The sequence below is a fragment of the Schistocerca nitens genome, chromosome 1 (genome assembly GCF_023898315.1).
Source record: "Schistocerca nitens isolate TAMUIC-IGC-003100 chromosome 1, iqSchNite1.1, whole genome shotgun sequence".
Lineage (NCBI taxonomy): Eukaryota > Metazoa > Arthropoda > Insecta > Orthoptera > Acrididae > Schistocerca > Schistocerca nitens.
In genome coordinates this window covers 252352825-252378408 of record NC_064614.1, presented here as the reverse complement: position 1 = coordinate 252378408, position 25584 = coordinate 252352825, and the positions used below count along the sequence as shown (strand labels likewise).

Here is a 25584-nt window from a genome sequence, read left to right as displayed (position 1 = left end):
AAGCAATGATCGAGACGTACCTCTCCCAACATTCCTGTTTCCGTTTTTTTTATAAGCTGGCGAACGCGGGCACAGAGCTGTATAAAAGCTATTAGGTGCTCCAAGGAAGGGTACCGCTTACGTCGCTGTAGAGCTCACTGGCGCTCTTTAATGGCCTCAGGGGTTTCCGGTGACCACCAAGGTACTGACTTTCGCCGGGGCACCCTAAAGGGCAAGGGATCGTGTTTTCCGCCGCAGAAACATTCGTTCTAGTGACCCGCTCAACTACCACATCGATGGTACCCTGTGGGGTATATTCAGCGGTGACATAAGAGGTGAAAGCTTCCCAGTCTGCCTTGTTGAAAGCCCATCTTGGTGGAAGTCCGGGGGAATTGCGCTGGGAGGGGGGGGGGGGGGGGCGGTGACAGGAAGATGGGAAAGTGGTCACTACCACTCAAGTCATCGTGGTCTCTCCAATGGACAGATGGAAGGTCTGGGCTGCAGAGGGATAAATCAATGGCCGAGTAAGTGCCATGAGCCACATTGAAATGTGTGTGGGCCTTATTATTTAAGAGGCAGAGGTCGAGTTGAGACAGCAACGTTTCGACATCTCTACCTTGGCCAGTAAGCACGGTGCCACCCCACAAGAGGTGACTGTCATTAAGATCTTCCAAAAGTAGGAAAGGTTTAGGGAGCTGATGAATCAGTGCAGCCAATGCGTTCAGTGGTACTGCACCATCTGGAGGAAGATACACGTTGCAGACAGTTCTACATCTACATCCATACTCCGCAAGCCACCTGGCGGTGTGTGGCGGAGGGTACCTTGAGTACCTCTATCGGGTCTCCCTTCTATTCCAGTCTCGTATTGTTCGTGGAAAGAAGGATTGTCGGTATGCCTCTGTGTGGGCTCCAATCTCTCTGATTTTATCCTCATGATCTCTTCACGAGATATACGTAGGAGGAAGCAATATACTGCTTGACTCTTCGGTGAAGGTATGTTCTCGAAACTTAAACAAAATCCCGTACCGAGCTACTGAGCTTCTCTCTTGCAGAGTCTTCCACCGAAGTTTATGCATCATCTCCGTAACGCTTCCGCGATTACTAAATATTCCTGTAACGAAGCTCGCTGCTCTCCGCTGGATCTTCTCTATCTCGTCTATCAACCCTACCTGGTGTATCTGGTACGGATACCACACGGTTGAGCAGTATTCAAGCAGTGGGCAAACAAGTGTACTGTAACCTACTTTCTTTGTTTTCGGATTGCATTTCCTTAGGATTCTTCCAATGAATCTCAGTCTGGCATCTGCTTTACCGACCATTAATTCTATATGGTCATTCCATTTTAAATCACTCCCAATGCCTACTCCCAGATAATTTATGGAATTAACTGCTTCCAGTTGCTGACCTGCTATATTGTAGCTAAATTATGAAGGATCTTACTTTCTATGTATTCGCAGCACATTACACTTATCTACATTGAGCTTCAATTGTTATTCCCTGCACCATGCGTCAATTCGTTGCATATCCTCCTCCATTTCAGTACAATTTTCCATTGTTACAACCTCTCGATATACTACATCATCATCCGCAAAAAGCCTCAGTGAACTTCCGATGTTATCCACAAGGTCATTTATGTATATTGTGAACAGCAACGATCTTACGACACTCCCCTGCGGCACACCTGAAATCACTCTTACTTCGGAAGACTTCTCTACATTGAGAATGACATGCTGCGTTCTGTTACCTTGGAACTCTTCAATCCAATCACACAATTGGTCTGTTAGTCCACATGCTCTTACTTTGTTCATTAAACGACTTTGGGGAACTGTATCAAACGCCTTGCGGAAGTCATGAAACACGGCATCTACCTGGGAACCCGCGTCTATGGCCCTCTGAGTCTCGTGGACGAATAGCGCGAGCTGGATTTCACCGATTGTCTTTTTCGAAACCCATGCCGATTCCTACAGAATAGATTTCTAGTCTCCAGAAAAGTCATTACACTCTAAAGTAATACGTGTTCCAAAATTCTACAACTGATCGACGTTAGAGATATAGGTCTGCAGTTCTGCGCATCTGTTCGACGTCCCTTCTTGAAAACGGGTATGACCTGTGCCCTTTTCCACTCTTTTGGAACGCTACGCTCTTCTAGAGACCTACGGTACACCGCTGCAAGAAGGGGGCAAGTTACTTCGCGTACTCTGTGTAAAATCGAACTGGTATCTCATCAGGTCCAGCGGCCTTTCGTCTTTTGAGCGATTTTAACAGTTTTTCTATCCCTCTGTCATCTATTTCGATATCTACCATTTTTTCATCTGTGCGACAATCTAGAGAAGGAACTACAATGCAGTCTTCCTCTGTGAAACAGCTTTGGAAAAAGACATTTAGTATTTCGGCCTTTAGTCTGTCATCCTCTGTTTCAGTACCATTTTGGTCACAGAGTGTCTGGACATTTTGTTCTGATCCACCTACCACTTTGACATAAGACCAAAATTTCTTAAGATTTTCTGCCAAGTCAGTACATAGAATATACTTTCGAATTCGCTGAACGCCTCTCGCATAGCCCTCCTCACACTGCATTTCGCTTCGTGTAATTTTTGTTTGTCTGCAAGTCTTTGGCTATGTGTATGTCTGCTGTGAAGTTCCCTTTGCTTCCGTAGCAGTTTTCTAACTCGGTTGTTGTACCACGGTGGCTCTTTTCCATCTCTCACGATCTTGCTTGGCACATACTCATGTAATGCATATTGTACGATGATTTCGAACTTTGTCAAAAAATGGTTCAAATGGCTCTGAGCACTAAGGGACTAAACATCTATGGTCATCAGTCCCCTAGAACTTAGAACTACTTAAACCTAACTAACCTAAGGACATCACACAACACCCAGCCATCACGAGGCAGAGAAATTCCCTGACCCCGCCGGGAATCGAACCCGGGAACCCGAGTGTGGGAAGCGAGAACGCTACCGCACGACCACGAAATGCGGGCCGAACTTTGTCCACTGATCCTCAACACTATCTGTACTTGAGACAAAACTTTTGTGTTGAGCCGTGAAGTATTCTGAAATCAGCTTTTTGTCACTTTTGCTAAACAGAATAATTTTCCTACCTTTTCTAATATTTCTATTTACAGCTGAAATCACCGATGCTGTAACCGCTTTATGATCGCTAATTCCCTGTTTTGCGTTAACTGTTTCAAATAGTTCGGGTCTGTTTGTCACCAGAAGGTCTAATACGTTAACGCCACGAGTCGGGTCTCTGTTTAACTGCTCAAGGCAGTTTTTAGATAATGCACTTTAAAAAATTTCACTCGATTCTTTGTCCCTGTCATCCGTTATAAACGTTTGAGTCTCCCAGTCTACATCTGGTAAATTAAAATCTCCACACAAAACTGTAACATGGTCGGGAAATCTACTTGAAATATTTTCCAAATTTCAAAATCAGGTGTTCTGCCACAACAGCTGCTGAGCCAGGGGGCCTATAGAGACATTCAATTACCATGTTTGAGCCTGTTTTAACAGTGACCTTCACCCAAATTATTTCTCATTTCGGATCTCCAACAATTTCCTTCGGTACTATTGCACTTTTTATCGCTATAAACACGCCTCCCCCTTCACTGTCCAGCCTGTCTCTGTGGTATACATTCCAATCAAAATGGTTCAAATGGCTCTGAGCACTATGGGACTTAACATCTATGGTCATCAGTCCCCTAGAACTTAGAACTACTTAAACCTAACTAACCTAAGGACATCACACACATCCATGCCCGAGGCAGGATTCTAACCTGCGACCGTAGCAGTCGCGCGGCTCCGGACTGAGCGCCTAGAACCGCTGACCACCGCGGCCGGCTACATTCCAATCTGAGTTTAGAATTTCATTACTGTTTACATCTAGTTTCAGCTAACTTTCCGTCCCTAGTACTATGTGGGCATCGTGACCGTTTATTAATGAGAACAATTCTGGGACCTTTCTATAGACGCTCCTGCAGTTTACTATTACCACATTAACATAGTCATTCCCTGTTGCGTTTTGCCTACTGCTACCTTGCCGGGTCTCAGGAGGAGTCTTGTCGGGCCTAGGGAGGGAATTCTCTAACCTAAAAAACCTTTATGTACACTCCACACGTACTCCGCTACCCTTATAGCCGCTTCCTGCTTGTAGTGCACGCCTGACCTATTCAGGGGGGACCCTACATTTCTCCACCCGATAGCGGAGGTTTATTTCCTGTGTCGTCCTTATCCTAAGAGCCACAGCTTCAAGAGGGATTTCACGGGGCACAGGTTCACGGCATACTGAGTTCAGTACTCCACCTGACACTCTTATTATAGTCGCTACGGTTCTTGTAATATCCCCTATAGCCGTGGAGGGCATGGGTCCGCATTGCCGGGAACCAGGTTTCCTGGAGGGCAACGCAGAAAGCAGGTGTAAAGCTTAACAGCTACCGTAGCTCAGCCAGGTGGTGGAAAAAACAGCAGCGATTCCACTGGAGGATGACGTTATCATGAGGCTAGGAAGGCATGAAGCACACAAGAAGGCAGGTGACGCCTCAGGGGCACCTGTTGCCACCAATTGAGTATTTGTATCCATTCCTATTGTGGTTGAGGCATTAGTGAGATCCAGGTCCTGAAGGGACGCTAAGATCTCCACCTCATCCTCAGGGGCCACCGCAGGGTCCTTTTTCTTAGCAGACGTCTTTGTTTGCTTGCCCTCGCGCTTCTCTTTAGGGGCTTGCTGGGAAGAATCTAAAGTAGCTTCAGACACGGAGGAAGACCGTGAAGCTCTTGATCCAGCAGCGTTTGGCTCCTTTAGCCACTGGCGAGTGTCTGCCATGGCATTAGTGGAGATCTTGGGAGAGAGGGTGCCAAAGGACAACTTCTGCACAAGAGGAGCCGGAGGAGGCTGTTGTTTCTCCAGCTGGGGGGAGGGTACCTATGTCCCCTGCATCTGGAAGTATTGTCATGGGGGCGAAAGAGGCAGGAGGCAAAAGAGGAAGGTGACATACCCTGGAGAGTGTCCTTCCCAAATAGTTTAATTGCAGGTGGAGATGCAAAGCCTTGACAAAAGGTTCAGAAGATGGGCACTATGGAGGACTCATGCACCTCCTAAGGCGTTCTTCCCCTTATGGCCTGCACTTCTGTAGAATTTGCAAAATGGAAGGTCAAACCATAAAATCGTACCTGAACTTATAGGGCTGAAAAGTACGAGACTCCTTTTAGTCGCCTCTTCCGACAGGCAGGGATACCTCGGGCCTATTCTAACCCCCGGACCTGCAGAGGGGTTCACGATTCTTAAACCAAGTGTTAGCTATGATTAAGTTATTCTCTGTGCAAAATTCTACCACGCGGCTCTCTCCTACATCCCTTACCGAAGTCCAGATTCACTTACTAGCTTTCCTTCTCTTTCTTTTTACTATCAAATTCCAATTCCCCACGAGTATTAAATTTTCGTCTTCCCTAACTATCTCCATTTCTTTTATCATATCATACATTTCTTCAATCTCTTCATCATCTGCGGAACTAGTTCGCATATCAACTTTTAGTACTATGGCAGGTGTGGGCTTTGTGTCTTTCTTGGCTACAATAATGTGTTTACTATGCTGTTCACAGTATCTTATCGCGTTTTTTTTATTCATTATTAACTCTAATATATCTGATTTTGTATTTATAGTCCTGTATTCACCTGACCAGAAGTCGTCTTCCTCTTGCAACCAAACTTCACTAATTCCCACTATAACTTTATCCTATGCATTTCCCTTTTTGAATTTTCTAACCTACCTGTCCGATTAAGGGATCTGACATTCCACACTCCGATCCGTACAACGCCAGCTATGTTTCTCCTGGTAACGACGTCGTCCTGAGTAGTCCCCGCCCGGAGATCCGAATTTTACCTCCGGAATATTTTACCCAAGAGGACGCATCATCATTTAACCATACAGTGAAGGTGCATGCCATCGCGAAAAATTACAGCTGCAGTTTCCGCTTGCTCTCAGCCGTTTGCAGTACCAATTTCTCGGTTTTATTGTGAGAATTTCTATGTCGTGTTTCATTAATACTGGCGTGGAGAGAAGCTGAAAATTATGCTTGAAAAAGATGGCACTGCCATAGAGGCGGTGAGGATGTTCGATCACTAGGCTCATCCCTTTGAGAATGGAGTGGAAAAGATCATCATCATCATCATCATCATCATCTAAGACTGATTATGCCTTTCAGCGTTCAGTCTGGAGCATAACCCCCTTATAAAATTCCTCCATGATCCCCTATTCAGTGCTAACATTGGTGCCTCTTCTGATGTTAAACCTATTACTTCAAAATCATTCTTAACCGAATCCAGGTACCTTCTCCTTGGTCTGCCCCGACTCCTCCTACCCTCTACTGCTGAACCCACGAGTCTCTTGGGTAACCTTGCTTCTCCCATGCGTGTAACATGACCCCACCATCTAAGCCTGTTCGCCCTGACTGCTACATCTATAGAGTTCATTTCCAGTTTTTCTTTGATTTCCTCATTGTGGACACCCTCCTGCCATTGTTCCCGTCTACTAGTACCTGCAATCATCCTAGCTACTTTCATATCCGTAACCTCAACCTTATTGATAAGGTAACCTGAATCCACCCAGCTTTCGCTCCCATACAACAAAGTTGGTCGAAAGATTGAACGGTGCACAGATAACTTAGTCTTGGTAATGACTTCCTTCTTGCCGAAGAGAGTAGATCGTAGCTGAGCGCTCACTGCATTAGCTTTGCTACACCTCGCTTCCAGTTCTTTCACTATGTTGCCATCCTGTGAGAATATGCATCCTAAGTACTTGAAACCGTCCACCTGTTCTAACTTTGTTCCTCCTATTTGGCACTCAATCCGTTTATATTTGTTTCCCACTGACATTACTTTCGTATTGGAGATGCTAATCTTCATACCATAGTCCTTACATTTCTGATCCAGCTCTTAAATATTACTTTGCAAACTTTCAATCGAATCTGCCATCACAACTAAGTCATCAGCATACACAAGACTGCTTATTTTGTGTTCACATATCTTAATCTCACCCAGCCAGTCTATTGTTTTCAACTTATGATCCATAAATAATATGAACAACAGTGGAGACAGGTTGCAGCCTTGTCTTACTCCTGAAACTACTCTGAACCTTGAACTCAATTTACCGTCAACTAACTGCTGCCTGACTATCCATGTAAAGACCTTTAATTGCTTGCAAAAGTTTGCCTCCTATTCCATAATGTCGTAGAACAGACAACTTCCTCCTAGGAACCCGGTCATATGCCTTTTCTAGATCTATAAAGCATAGATACAATTCCCTGGTCCACTCATAACACTTCTCCATTATTTGCCGTAAGCTAAAGATCTGGTCCTGACAACCTCTAAGAGGCCTAAACCCACACTGATTTTCATCCAATTGGTCCCCAACTAATACTCGCACTTTCCTTTCAACAATACCTGAGAAGATTTTATCCACAACGCTGATTAAAGAGATACCTCTGTAGTTGTTACAATCTTTTCTGTTTCCATTTTTAAAGATTGGTGTGATTACTGCTTTTGTCCAGTCTGATGGAACCTGTCCCGACTCCCACGCCATTTCCATTATCCTGTGTAGCCATTTAAGACCTGACATTCCACTGTATTTGATGAGTTCCGACTTAATTTCATCCACCCCAGCCGCTTTATTGCACTGCAATCTATTGACCATTTTCTCCACTTCCTCAAATGTGATCCTATTTCCATCATCATTCCTATCCCATTCTACCTCGAAATCTGAAACATTACTGATCGTATTTTCACCTACATTGAGCAACTCTTCAAAATATTCCCTCCATCTGCCCAAGGCATCAACAGGATTCACCAGCAGTTTTCCTGACCCGTCCAAAATACTTGTCATTTCCTTCTTACCTCCCTTTCGAAGAGCGCTAATTACACTCCAGAATGGTTTTCCAGCAGCTTGACCCATAGTCTCCAACCTGTTTCCAAAGTCTTCCCAAGATTTCTTCTTGGATGCTGCAATTATCTGTTTGGCTTTGTTTCTTTCTTCAACATAACTTTCTCTGTCTACCTGAGTTCTAGTATGTAGCCATTTTTGATATGCATTCTTTTTCCTTTTACAGGCTGCCATGACTGTCATTCCACCAAGCTGTTTGCTTCATTCTACTTTTACACACTACTGTTCCAAGACATTCTTTAGCCACTTCTAGTACTGCGTCCCTGTACCTTGTCCATTCCTTTTCCAATGACTGTAATTGACTACATTCAACTAACTGGTACCTTTCTGAAATCGCTGTTATGTACTTGTGCGTGATTTCCTTATCCTTAAGTTTCTCCAGTCTTATCCTCCTACATATGGACCTGACCTCCTGCACTTTCGGCCTCACAATCCCAATTTCACTGCAGATTAAATAGTGATCAGTGTCATCAAAGAATCCCCTGAATACACGTGTGTCCCTCACAGCCTTCCTGAATTCCTGATCTGTTATTATATAGTCAATGACAGATCTGGTTCCCCTGCCTTCCCAAGTATACCGGTGAATGTTTTTATGTTTAAAAAAGGAGTTTGTGATTACTAAGCCCATACTGGCACAGAAATCCAAGAGTTGTTTCCCGTTCCTGTTGGCCTCCATATCCTCTCCAAATTTACCCATAACCTTTTCATACCCTTCTGTTCGATTTCCAATGCTGGCGTTAAAATCACCCATGAGCAGAACACTGTCCTTGTCCTTTACTCTAACAACTACATCACTGAGTGACTCATAAAAACTATCCATCTTATCTTGATCTGTCCCTTTACAATGCGAATATACTGACACAATCCTAATTTTCTTGCTAGACACTGTCAAATCTCTCCACATCAGTCGTTCGTTTACATACCTTATTGCAACTACGCTGGGTTCCATTTCTTTCCTGATGTAAAGCCCTACACCCCATTGTGCTATTCCTGCTGTGACTCCTGACAGGTAGACCTTGTATTCTCCCACTTCCTCTTCTTTCTCACCCCTTACCCGAACGTCACTAACAGCTAAAACGTCCAGCCCCATCTTGCTTGCAGCCTCTGCCAGCTCTACCTTCTTCCCAGAGTAGCCCCCATTGATATTAATAGCTCCCCATCTCATTACCATTTGTTTGCCAAGTCGTATCTTAGGAGTCCCTGGTTTGTCAGTTAGAGGTGGGACTCCGTCACCTCCAAAGGTCCTAGGCATTTTGCTCTGATTGTTGCCAGCATCATATTTAAAGTACCAGGGAAGCAGGCTGCTAGCCTTACTTGCCCCGAGTCCCATTGGGTATTACCCCTAACGGCTGAGGGACTAACCGGTGGATTTGGTAGTCTTTGCCGTATGAGCACAAAGGTGACCACGACTCAGAATATGTTCGAGATGCCCAGTCTTATTCCAAAGTAACTGGTATCCCGACTGTCGGGACCACTTACTTGGCCACTCATACGTTGCCCGTGGTTCATGAACTAGGACATGACTACAGGGACCCACACCATGGAAAAGGTAAAATAAAATATTATATTACTATTCTGGACATGGCACATCTGACTTAGTAATTCTCCTTTTCTACGTGTAAGACATTTAATACAGATTGAGATGAGTAGTTTGGGGTCTGAAAATAGCAGTTTTCTTTTAACCAATTTCAATTACGTGCCATTCTATCTAACACGATGTGTGATATGTCGACTTGAAAACCAAATTATGGTTCTACTCAGCTGACGGTTTCTTTCAACTGCTGGTTTACAATTTTAATATTATGCAACAACGTAAAGACTTCTTTATTCCAGCCTCACAATTATTCCATGTTTTCTCAACTGTTTGCAGCTACTACTGTAACAAGTGAGATGTTTGAAATCATATGTAGGGGCAGGTCTGTAGTACTCGTACCAACACTGTTCTCAGCCATCCTCTGCTTCCTGACTAGTTTTCTTATAACAAAATAACTACATGGGATGTAGTGAAGACAGACAGGAGGTGCCATAAAGGAAGAAGAACAGATGGCTCTAAAAATAAATGAGACTTTGGCAACAAATGCATGTAGTATTGCAAATCTCTTAAACAGGTACTTCATTTCTGTTACTGACAGCTTGGGGTTATCAGGTTTGGTGATCAGTGCAATGGAGTATCTGAGCCCATTCTTTAAAATTAACTTCAGTGAAATGGAAATGACACGTCTCCCAAAGAAGTTGCATCAATCATAAAATCCTCGAAATCTAAGCATTCTAGTGGTTATGATAATGTATCAACAAAGTTAATCAAAGAGTGCTCATGCGAGTTTTGTTCTGTCTTAAGTTATCTGTGTCATCAATCTCTTGTCAGCGGAAGATTTCCAGATGGGCTAAAATATGCTGAATTTACAAGATGGGGGATAAAGAGATACCATCAAACTATATATCAACTTCACTTTTGCCAGCTTTTTCAAAAATATCTAAAAAGGTTGTGTGTAAGTATCTCCTTATGCGTCTAACTTCGAAAAATATACTGTCCACGTCACAGTTTGGGTTTCTTAAGGACTCTGATGTAGATGTAGAGCTATTTACACGTTCAGTGAGAAAGTACTTAATTCATTAGATAGTAAATTAGAGGCTACTGCCATTTTCTGTGACCTGTCAAAAGGCTTCAACTATGTGAATCACAGCATTCTCTTAAGTAAATTAGAATATTATGGTGTCACCAGCAGTGCTGCAAAATGGTTCGAGTCTTATCTAACAGGAAATAAAGGGTGTCATTGCAAAATACCTGTGCAGTAAACAGTCAGTCTTCATATGATTGGGAATTAATTGTATGTGGTGTTCCTCAAGGATCCATCTTGGGTCCATTCCTTTTTCTTGTGTACGTTAATGACCTCCCGTCTGTTACATTGCCAGATGCTAAGATTGTTTTGTTTGCAGATCATACGAACAATGCAATAAGTAGCAAGTCAAGTACAGATTTAGAAATGGCTGCTAATAAAATTTTCACTGACATTAATTAATCTTTTAAAGCTAATTCACTGTCATTAAACTTTGCAAAGAGTCATTATATGCAGTTCAGAACCTATAAGAGATTTCCTTCCGGTATGTGTGTAACATATGAAAACATGCAGATCAAAGAGGCTGATAGCGTTAAATTTCTGGGATCACAACTCAATAATAAATTCAGTAGGGAAGGGCATACTGCAAAATTGCTGAAGGGGCCTAAGTAAGTCTGTATTTGGAAAGAGAATGATGTCAGATGTAGGAGATACAAATATAAAAAACTTGCATATTTTGCTTACTTTCATTCTATTATGTCATATGGGATCATATTCTGGGGTAACTCGCCAAACTGTGCAGACGTTTTTAGCATGCAAAAGTGTATGATGAGACACATCTGTGGTTTAAATTTAAGAGCATCATGTAGAAACCTGTTGAAGGAACTTTGTATTCTAACCGCTGCATCTCAGTATATTTATTTCAAAATGATATTTGTTGCGAGTAATAAGGTCTCTGCTTCGAACCAACAGGTCAATAAATAGAACCAATTGCGCGAATAAGAAAAATCTTTGTGAAGACTTAAAAAAATCACTTACCTTGGTCCAAAAAGGGGTCCAATATTCAGGAACACACATTTTCAATAAATTGCCAGCAGTCATAAAAAAAATAGTTTCAGATAAGGCACTGTTTTAACAGAGTTTGAAAGAGTTTTTGATAGGCAACTCCTCTTACTCTACCGGTATATATAAATATCGTAACAGAAACTGTTAGACGAGCTTAAGTAAAAACGTCTTTTAGAGTTCAATTTTGACAGCATTTGGTCACAACAGTGAACACTAGGTATTCTGTGTGCGATAAATTTATTAAAAGTGGAAAACTATCTTTCATTCTGACAGAATTCTGTAAATATTAGCAGTTCCATTTTATAGTAATGTATTAGCCTATTTTGACAATCTCTTGACAAATTATCACGGTAGTGGGTATTACATTCAGATGTTTTATGTTTTATGTTTTTTGCGTTATACTTTCTGAAGTTTTCCACACCCACGAGAATCCTCTAGTTTTTGGATCTATGTAACGAAAACTGAATCTAATCGAATAACTAACGAGCAGGCACTCAATCGAAGCGGGGAAGAAAAAAAATTTACAGCACAACTTGACTAAAAGAAGGGATCGGTTGGTAAGACACATCCTGATACACGAAGGAACAGTAAACTTAGTAATGGAAGGAAGTGGAAGGGAAGTGCAAAAATTGCAGTAGTTATTCATAGAAGGAAATGCTTGTACTGGATAGGCTATACCTGAAAGCTGCATCGAACCGATCTTCGGACTGAAGACCGCAACAACAATAATACACTCTCAGATATCTTTACAACCTGTTGCCCTAAGTAGTAAAAAATGCCAGGAAATCTGTCACAGATGTGCATAAATGGTTCACACATGACCCAAAAAGCTTAGAACTCTAGCGATGGTCTTTTTAATGTAAGTCAAGTAATTTTTAAGCAGAGAAAATCAATTATATTACACTGAAAAGAACACTCCAGATGAACGAAGCCACGAATTTGATAACATCCTGAATTTAAGTTATACTAACAGCTTTCTGGAGCAACGTCTTTCAATGGAAGGAGGTTTAAATATGTGATATCATCGCATCAGTAGCAAAGTCACGTCACTCAAAATCATAGTACCGGTACATTTATGGTCTCTCCGATTTTGTTACAATTTTTTTTTGGATATAAAAGCATATCAGCTACGTCCACTGATTTATTGGATATTTAACAGTGGCTGTTCCCTTCATCTTCAAAAAGTTACTAGTCATATCCTAATAGTTACCACCCAGTCTCTCTTGTACTCATCCTTACAAAACCAATACAGTACTGCGTCCAGCTAAAAATCTGTGAACTATCTATAAACAACTTTCTGTGAGACTTACAGTATGGTTTCAGATATCGTTTGTTCGACAGCAAAAGCAACTTACATTGTTTCATTTGTACTATCCTCATTTGAATCTCTGTTCTATGTTGATCCCACGATTATTGATCTCGACAAAACATTTGACCGTCGGCCAAATGCTTCTGATTTAAAAGCATTTATTTATTTATTTATCTGTAGTACAGCATTACATATGAACGGCGACTAGCAATCATGGATTACACAGTTTTACAAAATTTTACAAAAATATATTAATTTCATAGTTTATAATTCAAAAAATAAGTCGATTTAAAAGAAGCTCTACAGCTATGGATTTAGAAGCTCAGAGCGCTCGCTGATCAGTTCGTAAGTAATAGAAAACAAACAGTGCGGCTCAACAAAAGGAGATAAACTGTCACGCGAGGTGTGCCACACGATTCTGTGTTTGAAGCTTTACTATTCATAATCCACATTAATGACTTGCTTTTGTTAAGTCCACATTACATGCAGATGACACTATACTTGATACAACTGACAAAGACTTGTAGTTAGCACCTCTAAAGCACTAAGGTAAGAATCACCTTACAGGGAGACCATATGGCAATCGGATTTCTACGATTTTTTTTATATCCACAGTGGACCATTTTAATCCATAATGGGAAATGACTAGGGATATAAATGAGCTACAGCAAAATGTTTTGGACGAAAGATGTAGGTGGCAATGAGGGTCAGCATCATTTTCAAGGTTATTTGGAGGTTAAAGTGGTTTCTTAAAATGGGAACAGGAATATCTAAGATTTGAAAAGAGCGTAAAATTGTACATATAAAAAGATACATTGTTCAAGGTCATGGCAACGTTCAATGAAGGTCAAATAAGCAAGTATTTTTTTTAGTTCTAGTAGGGATTAACTCGAAATAGAATACAATCTATAATTGTTGTGATTATTTTGATATCTGGACTGTCCATTTTATGTTACAGGCAAAGTTAAGCAGCTGCCTTCTAGATGCCCGATGTGCTGTCATACTGACTTCAGTCCACACGTTTTGATCACTTAGAATTATTTGCAAATCGCAGTCTTAATGTCGGCAGTGTCTCTCTACCTGAAAAAAAGGGCATCTAAGAACATGATCAGTGGAACCTTCCTCTTCACATTCACGGACTGTTGTGTTACTACAACCCACTAGATGCAGATGTTTGGGATATGGAACGTGACTTGTTAATAGCTCCGTCAAGTAGGGGCAATGTCGCGCAGTTTTGAACCTGTCCCTCATGCTTGGGAATATATTGCAAACCCGCCTTGAAGTGCTTCTTGTGTCCCAGGCAGACTGCCGTTCATCTAACTTCCAGTCTCTTATATGTCTTACCAGTAACATGTGTTTCTGTGATGTCTTAAGACACGATCATAATGCTCACGCCCCAGCCAACACAGCGCCGCCCTGCAACGTGCCACGATATCCACTGGACACATCCCGAGTATTATCAGTAACCCCTCAATAGGTGTAGTGCGAAAGGCACCAGTGATCCTCAGAAGCACGCTCGATGAATTCGTCGCAATATTCTTTTGTAGGTGCCTAGCCTACGGCGATGCACCCAGAAGCTGGCAACGAAGCCCACAATGGCGTTGAAGGTATCTTCGAGGTATGACCGCACCACACGCAACGGTAATTTATAGTCAGCAGTGCCAGCACGGGCAGTCTTGTGCGTAACTTCGGCCGCTTTCTGAGCAACAGGTTTTACGTGTTCTAGAAAGTTTCTTTTCTCTTCTAGAAGAATGCCTAAATCTATAAGAACAGTGCTCCGTTTGACAGGTATTCCGTCAAGCTTCTGGAAATGCTTTCTGGTAAGAGAAAGTCTCCCTTTCAGAAGTATGTATGTGGTTTTATAAACAGCTAGAGTCAGTTTGCTGGTCTTGCACAACTGCTGAATATGAGGTAGCAAATTATTTGCCTTTTCCTCAAGTATCCCAGGAGTATACAGACGCAACTACTAGGATGCCATCTCCGTATGCGACAACACCTTGAACAGCACATGCCCCGTCTAACAAATGTAATAGGGGTTCTACACTAAGATCCCAGAACGGTGGACCATTTATGGAGCCTTGAGGACAGCCCTTGGTGACCTTTTTGATTACCTTGCTCATCCCCGCTAGCCACTGGACGCTATGTCCACTACAATAATCTACAAAGCTCTAATACAGACCTTTGGGGACCCTGACATCTCGAAGCCGTGCAGGCTACCAAAGATTGTCGAATGCGTCAGCGGCGTCAATCATGAGCGCGACTGTGTACGTCGTTGTCGGATCTTCTACAATCTGAAGAGCTCTATTAACCGCATCATCTACAGAGTTCCCTTTCTGAATTCCTATTGACACTGGTTTAGACCCAAGATCTCCATGTGCGTCTGCAACCGATCACACAGCAGACGTTAAACAACTTTGGCCAAGACGTTTAATATGCAAATAGGTCTGCAGATCTTCGGTGATGTCTGGTCTTCATCTTTTCCCTTTTTAATTACTATTGCTCTATCTGTTTTCCATATCGGCGAATCCTACCTATTCGCAAAGCCTCGTTTAGTAATGCAGTCAAATATTGCACTATCAGTCAACCTACCATTCGCACCAGTTGCCTTTCCAGTTTTGAGCTTGGAAATTGCGACAGCAACTTCTTCTTGAGCGACAGATATCACCAACGTGTATCTGTTGTATTAGTTATCTAGTTCATCTATAATTTGTGGATATATTTTCGTAACCCCCCCCCCCCCCCCCATGAACCATGGACCTTGCCGTTGGTGGGGAGGCTTGCGTGTCTCAGCGATACAGATAGCCGTACCGTAGGTGCAACCACAACGGAGGGGTATCTGTTGAGAGGCCAGACAAACGTGTGGTTCCTGAACAGGGGCAGCAGCCTTTTCAGATGTTGCAGGGGCAACAGTCTGGATGATTGACTGATCTGGCCTTGTAACACTAACCAAAACGGCCTTTCTGTGCTGGTACTGCGAACGGCTGAAAGCAAGGGGAAACTACAGCCGTAATTTTTCCCGAGGGCATGCAGCTTTACTGTATGCTTAAATGATGATGGCGTCCTCTTGGGTAAAATATTCCGGAGGTAAAATAGTCCCCCATTCGGATCTCCGGGCGGGGACTACTCAGGAGGACGTCGTTATCAGGAGAACGAAAACTGGCGTTCTACGGATCGGAGCGTGGAATGTCAGATCCCTTAATCGGGCAGGTAGGTTAGAAAATTTAAAAAGGGAAATGGATAGGTTAAAGTTAGATATAGTGGGAATTAGTGAAGTTCGGTGGCAGGAGGAACAAGACTTTAGGTCAGGCGAATACAGGGTTATAAATACAAAATCAAAACGGGGGAATGCAGGAGTAGGTTTAATAATGAATAAAAAAATAGGAGTGTGGGTAAGCTACTACAAACAGCATAGTGAACGCATTATTGTGGCCAAGATAGAGACGAAGCCCACGCCTACCACAGTAGTACAAGTTTATATGCCAACTAGCTCTGCAGATGACGAAGAAATTGAAGAAATGTATGATGAGATAAAAGAAATTGTTCAGGTAGTGAAGGGAGACGAAAATTTAATAGTCATGGGTGACTGGAATTCGGTAGTAGGAAAAAGAAGAGAAAGGAAACGTAGGAGGTGAATATGGATTGGGGGGAAGAAATGAAAGAGGAAGCCGTCTGGTAGAATTTTGCACAGAGCACAACTTAATGATAGCTAACACTTGGTTCAAGAATCATAAAAGAAGGTTGTATACATGGAAGAAGCCTGGAGATACTGGCAGGTTTCAGATAGATTATATAATGGTAAGACAGAGATTTAGGAACCAGGTTTTAAATTGTAAGACATTTCCGGGGGCAGATGTGGACTCTGACCACAATCTATTGGTTATGACCTGTATATTAAAACTGAAGAAACTGCAAAAAGGTGGGAATTTAAGGAGATGGGACCTGGATAAACTGAAAGAACCAGAGGTTGTACAGAGTTTCAGGGAGAGCATAAGGGAACAATTGACAGGAATGGGGGAAAGAAATACAGTAGAAGAAGAATGGGTAGCTCTAAGAGATGAAGCAGTGAAGGCAGCAGAGGATCAAGTAGGTAAAAAGACGAGGACTAGTAGAAATCCTTGGCTAACAGAAGAAATATTGAATTTAATTGATGAAAGGAGAAAATATAAAAATGCAGTAAATGAAACAGGCAAAAAGGAATACAAACGTCTCAAAAATGAGATCGACAGGAAGTGCAAAATGGCTAAGCAGGGATGGCTAGAGGACAACTGTAAGGATGTAGAGGCTTGTCTCACTAGGGGTAAGATAGATACTGCCTACAGGAAAATTAAAGAGACCTTTGTAGAGAAGAGAACCACTTCGATGAATATCAAGAGCTCAGATGGAAACCCAGTTCTAAGCAAAGAAGGGAAAGCAGAAAGGTGGGAGGAGTATATAGAGGGTCTATACAAGGGTGATGTACTTGAGGACAATATTATGGAAATGGAAGAGGATGTAGATGAAGATGAAATGGGAGATATGATACTGCGTGAAGAGTTTGACAGAGCACTGAGAGACCTGAGTCGAAACAAGGCCCCGGGAGTAGACAACATTCCATTAGAACTACTGACAGCCTTGGGAGAGCTTGCACAGATAGAGTAGCATGGAGAGCTGCATCAAAACAGTCTCAGGACTGAAGACAACAGCAACAACAACAACAATGCAACCCTTTCAAATCTCACCTATCGCCTCCTCCTCCGTCTAGCCCACGCTGTTTAACGATCTCTGGTACAGAGATCAACACATTATTTCCCACTCTTTTGGCTACAAAATCATTTTTTTAACATAATCTCCATTCAATGCGACGGCCTTACGCAACCTTACAGGGAGGGCTTGTGCGCCCGCAATGTCCCACTCTGCTCTTCGACGTCGGCGTCAACGTCTTGCTGCAGCAATAACCTCTTCCATCATCCAACTACTGCTGCTCGCGAAGTGCATCCTTCATTGGTCCAAGCAGATACAAGTCTGAAGGTGCGAGATCCTGGCTGTAGGGCGGATGAGGAAGAACATTCCAATAAATTTCTGTGAGCTCCTCTTGGGTGAGCAGGCTAGAATGCGGCCTTGCGTTGTTCGGATGATGACAGACGCCTCGCCCAACGATTCGCAGGGCTTTTGTTCAATGCCAGGTCTCTGTACACATTCTCATTCTGTTAGTGCCTATGAATATCAGAGATGCTCTCGTTTACCACCAAAAGAAACTCAGTGACAGTTCTCTGCTTGGAACACACCTTTGTTACAGACGCTATTTTGAAGGCTACGTATAAGGCCGCCACCTATCGGCAACTCCATGAAACTATAGGAGCTGAAGCAGGCATATTCCACCATGTCCCACAATAAATTCCGCATTGTTTCACCCGAAATTTGCCGAGAAAAAAAAGGTTGTTTAATTACTTATTGAACGCCTCTCGTGTGAACACACTGCAACGTTCACAGAACAGCTGCGTTAACTGCAGTTTCAATGACGCACTTACATCTTAGCGCGCGTTCTCTCCTACTTTTGGTAAAGTTGCTCTCCATAACAGAAACTTCGTTACCCAAACAGTAACGTGTCTACTCCAACACGCCTGACAACAGCCGTATTATCTCCTTTCCTTTGGGCGAGCTACTATTCCAAATGGCGGCGCAACTATTACAAACTGGGAGGCAGCATCACGAAACGAACATAATGGTGTAGCTGCTGCCGCACATTCGTGAAAGCTGCGATATCAAATGGGCGAGCGACGTATTCAAGTGATGAGCTCGTTGCTTATCACTGTGAGGTATAATAACTGTTCTAATTGAAACAGAAGCTCCGTCAACGTTCTCTCAGCGTCAGAACACAGACATTTATGAAAATACATGATCGAGGAAACTAAATTTAAAAAACGGGACGAGGACAAGTGGTGCAGAGACGTGCTAAACTTTGTATTTTTCTAATTCCGTAAAATTTGATGCTTATTCTGAGCGAATTCCGTAGACGGGTGGTAAAAGCCGTTTCTTCACACTATTAAGCGCTAATTAGGCGACATCTCTCGACAATTTTACCATATAAAAAAATTTGTGAAATTATTTTTTGTCGAGCAATGTTTTTCTTTAGCCCGGCTCATTGATTTTGCGGAGAACTTATAAGAATACCAGTACACACCTGTCTTTTCTTCGATATTCGAACTATCATATAACCATATGAAATTTATCCCAGTGAGTCAAGAATATTATATGGAAAGAAGATATTTTGTACAAAAGGAGGAACAGTTTCTCTTTCACCGTAGAAAGTGTCATTTTAGTAACACCCGAAACAGACATGGATAGATTCGTGGTGTGTGTGTGTGTGTGTGTGTGTGTGTGTGTGTGAGAGAGAGAGAGAGAGAGAGAGAGAGAGAGAGAGAGAGAGAGAGAGAGAGAGAGAGAGAAAGAAGGGACGGGGGGAGGAGAGCGAAAGCAAAGCTTGTCAGGCATCAATATACAGAATAGGCTCATGCGCCGGGAAACAACCTTTAGTGATTAGCGTACTGAGGCAGCTGATAGTGAAAATCGTGAAGTGTGTGTACTGTGCATTGAACCGGGGACCGAGAAACGACGTAGCCCTCAGTGGTTCACAGCCCCACAACAGGCTACAGCAGTCCACTCACCTCCACCTCGGTAACACTTACGTCTTGGTCGAACCTACTGCTAACAAATCTACCAGCCGCCTTTGAATTGCTTCGATGTCTTCCTTTAATCCAAGCTGGTAAGGATCCCGAGCACTCGAGAAGTGTTCAATCATAGATCGCATTAGCGTCCTATATGCTGCGTCTTTCACAAATGAACCTCACTTTTCCAAAATTCTTCCAGTACACCAAAGTCAACCACTCGCCTTCCTAACCACAATCCTCACATGCTCCTTGCATTTCATATCACTTTGCAATGTTACGCCCAGATTTTTAAACGACGCGACTGCATCAAGTAGGACACTGCTAAAGCTGTAACCGAACATATAGGGCTCGTTTTTCCCACTCATCTGCACTAACTTACATTTTTCTACTTTTAGAGCTAGATGCCATTCATCACACCAGCTTGGAATTTCATGTCATCTTGTATCCTCCTACAGTCACTCAACTTCGACACAATGATCAACAAACGATCCGAGATTGCTGCCCACCCTGTTCGCCAGATCATTTATGTATACAAGGTGTTCGAAAATTCCCGTTACGAACTTCTGCGAACTGTAGAGGGAAGTGAGAACATAATATTTAAATACGAAGCCATCTCCGGAAACTTACCGTTTCCGTTCTACGGCGGTTTCAATTTAGATGTGTAACGCGTCCACATCTGCTGAGGGATTGAGGAAAGTCTCAAAGCTGCTTGTGCTGGTAAGCGATAGAATGGACAGGATGAGATGTACGACGTCGGACGTTCAGCTGACGTCACTTAACGTCTGCCTTGCTGCGAGACTCCTGCACATACAAAGGAAGATCTGCTGGCACGGGTTCCGGCCGCTGCACTAGAAATTGAAGAGATACAACCTGGGACGGAAAGAGTGTACCAGGACATGCTTCGTAGATACAATGTCTGTAACAACGCTGGCGGTCGCCACATCGAGCCGCTATTGTAACGCATCAGTACTACTCTGTAAGTACAGTTCGCGCGATCCTATTTTGTCTTGGAATAATGTAAAGATGTAATGATTAAGTATTAATGCAATTAAATGTGCATATGCGTCCGCGGCTCGTAGTCTTGCGGTAGCGTTCTCGCTTCCAGCGCACGGGGTCCCGCGTTCGATTCCCGGCGGGATCAGGGATTTTCTCTGCCTCGAGATGACAGTGTTGTGTGTCTCATCATCATTTCATCCTCATTCACTCGCAAGTCCCCGTAGTGGTGTTAAAGAACTTGTGGAGCGGCGGCCGAACCGCCCCGCGAGGGGTCTCCCGGCCACCAATGCCTCCATTATCATTTAATGTGCTTATGTGATAAATTGACGTTTCGTTGTTTCCCTTCGAATTATTATCTAATAATTGTACTGTTTTACGCTTAATTCAGTTCCTCAAGCAGAAGTGGGTAAGTTAAACATCGGAACTTACACGGTCGTAGAATGGAAACGGTATGTTTCCGGACATGGGTTCCTATTTAAAATATCATGTACTCACTTCCCTCTACAAGTCTTAGAAGCTGTAACGGGAATTTCCTAACACCCTGTATCGCAGATAACAGCGGGCGTGTCACACTTCCCTGGGGCACCCCTGACGATGCTCTCGTCTCTGATGAACTCTAGCCGTATTTGGAAACCAATTCCATATGCTCGTACCTTCGTTAACAGTCTGCGATGAGGCACCATTTAAAATGATTTCCGGAAATCTAGAAATACAGAATGTGCCTGTTTCCCTTCATTCATTGTTCGAAGTATGTTAGATGAGAAAAGGGCAAGCTGAGTTTGCACAAGCGATGCTTTCTGAAACTATGCTGATGCGTGGACTAAGCTTCTTGGTCTCGAGAAAATTTATTATATTCGAACTGACAATACCTTCAAGGATTCTGCAGCAAACCGCTGTTAGGGATATTTTGGTCGCTCAGAAGTCTCGTTTTCAGATTTTCTGGGAGAAAGAGGGCTGTGGGAGCCGTTTTTTGGATAAACACCCACTCAGAAAAAATATGAACCGCCGACACTGACCTATAGTCGGGCCAGAAGCGCGGTCGCGGGCTTTGCGGGATATAACCTGAACAAAAGTATATCATGCGTGTCTTCATTGTGTCACTAATCAGTACCCTCACTTGATTTCCACGATTAGTCACTTCTGAGATCATGGCGGCTGCCAGACTGGTGAGATTCACCTGTAATGTCAGAACACAAGTAGAAGATAAAAATCTTGAATGCTTGGTCCTCCGCAGCTTTAACATATTTATTGTACGACACTATACACAATGAGCCGCACTGTAACTGTTTGTCAAGCCGGTATTCGGGGTATAGCTCCTCGTCAGAGCTTAGTCCACGCGTTTTACCCTCTACTCTGGTTCTGAAAGAAAGAAATTATGAGATCAATTTAATAAAAGAGGTATCAGAAATGAATTAATTATATAATATTTTGAACTGTTTCCACAGAAAATACATCTGCCATTAAAGACATATTTTAAAATCGCGACACTAAAGAACAATGTTGATTACGCTCAGTTGTCCGAGGACACGGTTTTTTATTTTAGAAAAGGAAACGTTCTATGGCTTTCGAATCTTTTCACTTGCCAAGAATCGTACCAATAACACGACTTCTCCACTTAACGCAATCTCACTTTACGAAATATAAATGGTTTTCATTGAACTATTATGAATGAGTGTTTGTTAATTACAGTTAATTAGGTGCTAATGGAAGTGAATTCTACTTACCTTCCCATTCGGCGAACTCTTCTTGAAAACTCTGAAACAGGAAAGAACTGCATTTCAGAAACATCTTTAAGATCTGTAACTAGTTTTACACGCACGCACGCACGCGCTCTCTCTCTCTCTCTCTCTCTCTCTCTCTCTCTCTCTAGTTTCTCTAGTTGCAAACCTTTTTCTTGGGAGCTAGGGTCTCTAGTACTGAACCGGCTTGTCTAAGGACTAGTATTTTGGATCCGCCTGAAGCCAACTTTAGTACTCACACGTAACGTTTGCAGTAGCGCTTTACTGCTGGATATAGTGTTCCATTTCGTTGCGCTTTATTCTGATTGACTGTCTAGAATGTGTGATGCAGCTGTTCCTGATCCATCGCGAAAGCTATCTGTGATTTTTGTAAACTAAAGCTCCTATCGACATAAATAGCAGTACAATGTTCGCCCCGGTAGGCGAATGGTCAGCATGACGGACTGCCGTCCTAAGGGGCCCTGGTTCGAATCCCGGCTGGATCGGGGATTTTCTACGCTCAGGGACTGGGTGTTGTGTTGTCTTCATCATCATTTCATTTCATCCCCATCCGGCGCGCAGATCGCCCAATGTGGCGTCGAATGTAATAAGACCTGCACCAAGGCGGCCGGACTTGCCCCGCAAGGGGCCTCCCGGTCAATAACGCCAAACGCTCATTTCCTTTTCCATAGCAGCACAGTAACTACTGGCAGCGACTTCAACGTGATTTAGTATTTCAGAAAAGGCTTCACAGTACTGACGACATTTGTACACTCATGAGATGTTCTCAGTCACTCTTCTGTATAAGCAAGAGTTTTGTCGTCTACGGACGGTATCGTAAGTCGTGAAAAGAGAACTCTGACTACCTTCAATGCAGAGAACGGTTGTGAGACAACCAAGTCTCGGCCTACATAATTTATGTCAGTTAAACAGAAGAATACTGAAGATAAAGTGGGTAGATCACGTAACTAATGAGGAGATTGTGAACAGAACTGGGGAGAAGCGGAATTTGTGGCACAACTTGACTAGAAGAAGGGATCGATTGGAATGACACGTTCTGAGGCATCAGGGACCACAAGTTGAGTACTGGAGGGAAGCGTGGAGGGTAAAAATCGCAGAGGGAGACCGAGAGGTGATTATACTACGCAGATTCAGAAGGATGTAAGTTGCAGTAGTTATTCTGAGATGAATAGGCTTGCACAGGATAGAATAGCATGGAGGGCTGCATCAAAGCAGTCTCTGGACTAAAGACAATTACAACAATGAGTTTTGTAACATTCCTTTTGGAGAATATAGTGATAGTTTTTAATTATAAAGCACAGTTATCTATAGATTTTCATTCGGTGCTGTACCAGGATTTAACTAACGAAATATGTTCTTAAGAAATTTCCGCCTAAATTAGTGAGGTCAGTACGACGGCGTCGACGACAAAAAGAGAGAGAGAGAGAGAGAGAGAGAGAGAGAGAGAGGAGGGGAGTGGGGGGGGGGGGGGGGCGCTCCATGGGATCAATATCTAAATCATTCATCAAAGCGTTTCCATCTAACTCTCGGTGGGTGGTAGAAAAACACTGTAAGCGTCGCACCGACTACACATCAGCGTTCATCGCAGCTTTTAGTTGTATGAAAGAAACAAGAAGCGTAGTTGCTTTTCAACACTTTCGGAACATACATAACACACAGCGTCGAAAATAACGATGATACGCCGTTGTCATAGTTGAGTGGTTCTGAAAACAGTTTTTTATTGATTGCGTGAAGTAGTACCAATTACACCAGCAACGAGGAATGTTCATTGAACAATAAACCAGGACAAGCTGATCATAATTTTAGCTCTACTGTCTTTTGTTAATTTGCTGTCGCTTTCCCAATCATTTCATGTAATTTTCAGATATTTCTTCAGTAAAACCGAAAGCATTTCTTTTTACCATCCCTTTTCTGCGCTAAAGTACTCTGGCCTTTTCAGATTGTTAAATAAGGTTACGCTGTGCCTTACTTTTTTGTTTGCTGCGTATTTATCGGTCTCAAACGATTTTAAAATCTTTGACGGGTTTTCAAGTTAAATATCTCATTGTTACACATGACATACGAGATTTAAAAAATTATTTATTAGGTGTTTTCCAAAACAAATACTGGTGTTTGAAATGTTACGTAACGTTGAAGCAAGCGTTTGTAATTGTCAGTATGTCCCATTAACGCGCCTCATGACATAGCTTTGAGAATGTTCGACTGCGAGCACTCACGAGACACGGTAGAACAGCCAAGGAATTTTACATGTCAGGTGGACTGGGACACTATCCATACAATAAAGGGTGACAATTTGTGCTTATTCAAATTTGAAGTAATAGCCCCATTGCTACAGCTAATATTAACATTCTATCACCGTCAGCTTATGACCCGTTCAGATGCACGATGCAAGTATCTATCAAAAGGTGAAATGTTCTATAGGACGATAGCGCCACCGCAATTAGCACTGTTTTACAATTTGTGGTCGCCTCCAGCTAGGAGTTAAATCGCGAAGACATAATTAATTATTTTCCTGAACATTTCACAACGTAAAAGCATGCAAATCCATTGCCCCCCCTCCCCCCCCACATACACACACAGTGAAACCCATCACCTCTACATCGTGCCACATATGCTCTGCCGTCACGACACTCAAAACAAGTTAATCCTGTTTGAAAAATCTAAAATCGTTGTGTATTTCGCTGAACCCATTTCAGTCGGAATAAGGAACGAGGATTCATGTCGCCGATAACATCATTAGCGGAGGAGCACATACTGGAACTAGGGAAAGGAATCGACCGTGTTGGTCTCGGTGGAACTATTCCAGCATTTGCATTTCAGCTGTCGTATTTTACAAAGGGAGTCTTGTTTAGACAACACTGCGTTACCTCTTTCGGTTTTAGTGGCGGCGTCTTTGGTCTCGCCCCACGAACATACACTGATGAGCGAATGACGGACACGTGACGTAAGTACACATGCGGAGCGGGTACAAATGATGATTTATTAGAGAGACGATACATACTGCAAAATAGGGAAATCCACTGACATACGCGACATGATGTCCACGCTTCATCACAGAACCTAGAGGTAAGTCACAGCAGAAAACTCTCATGTGTTTGTATTTTGCCCCACGAAATCGTCGACTGCAGTGAAACAACACATATGGGTACTACTACTACTTAAATTCCCTTAACACTCTCAAGCTCAGGGTATTCGCAATCTAGCCATTTCTTCCATTCCGCTATATTCTGGCACAATCTCTTCTTTTCCACGATTGTTTTTCCATGCCTTTGTCCCAGTTTCTCGACCCCGCCGTCCCACGTAATACAGGGTCTTCCACGCCCGGCTCCTCCCTGCATACGCATTTCAAATATGG

The 25584-nt window shown here is 42.9% G+C and overlaps 1 protein-coding gene across 2 annotated transcripts in view; it reads right to left on the bottom strand.

Moving 5' to 3' along the window:
• The window catches only part of LOC126247339 (beta-arrestin-1), a 553332-nt gene that overhangs the window by 89134 nt on the left and 438614 nt on the right, over positions 1-25584 (bottom strand). For both annotated transcript variants that reach the window (XM_049948472.1, XM_049948471.1), the window contains exon 3: positions 22215-22245. In XM_049948472.1, the coding sequence (XP_049804429.1) occupies positions 22215-22245 (31 nt within the window). The remainder of the gene's footprint in view (positions 1-22214; positions 22246-25584) is intronic.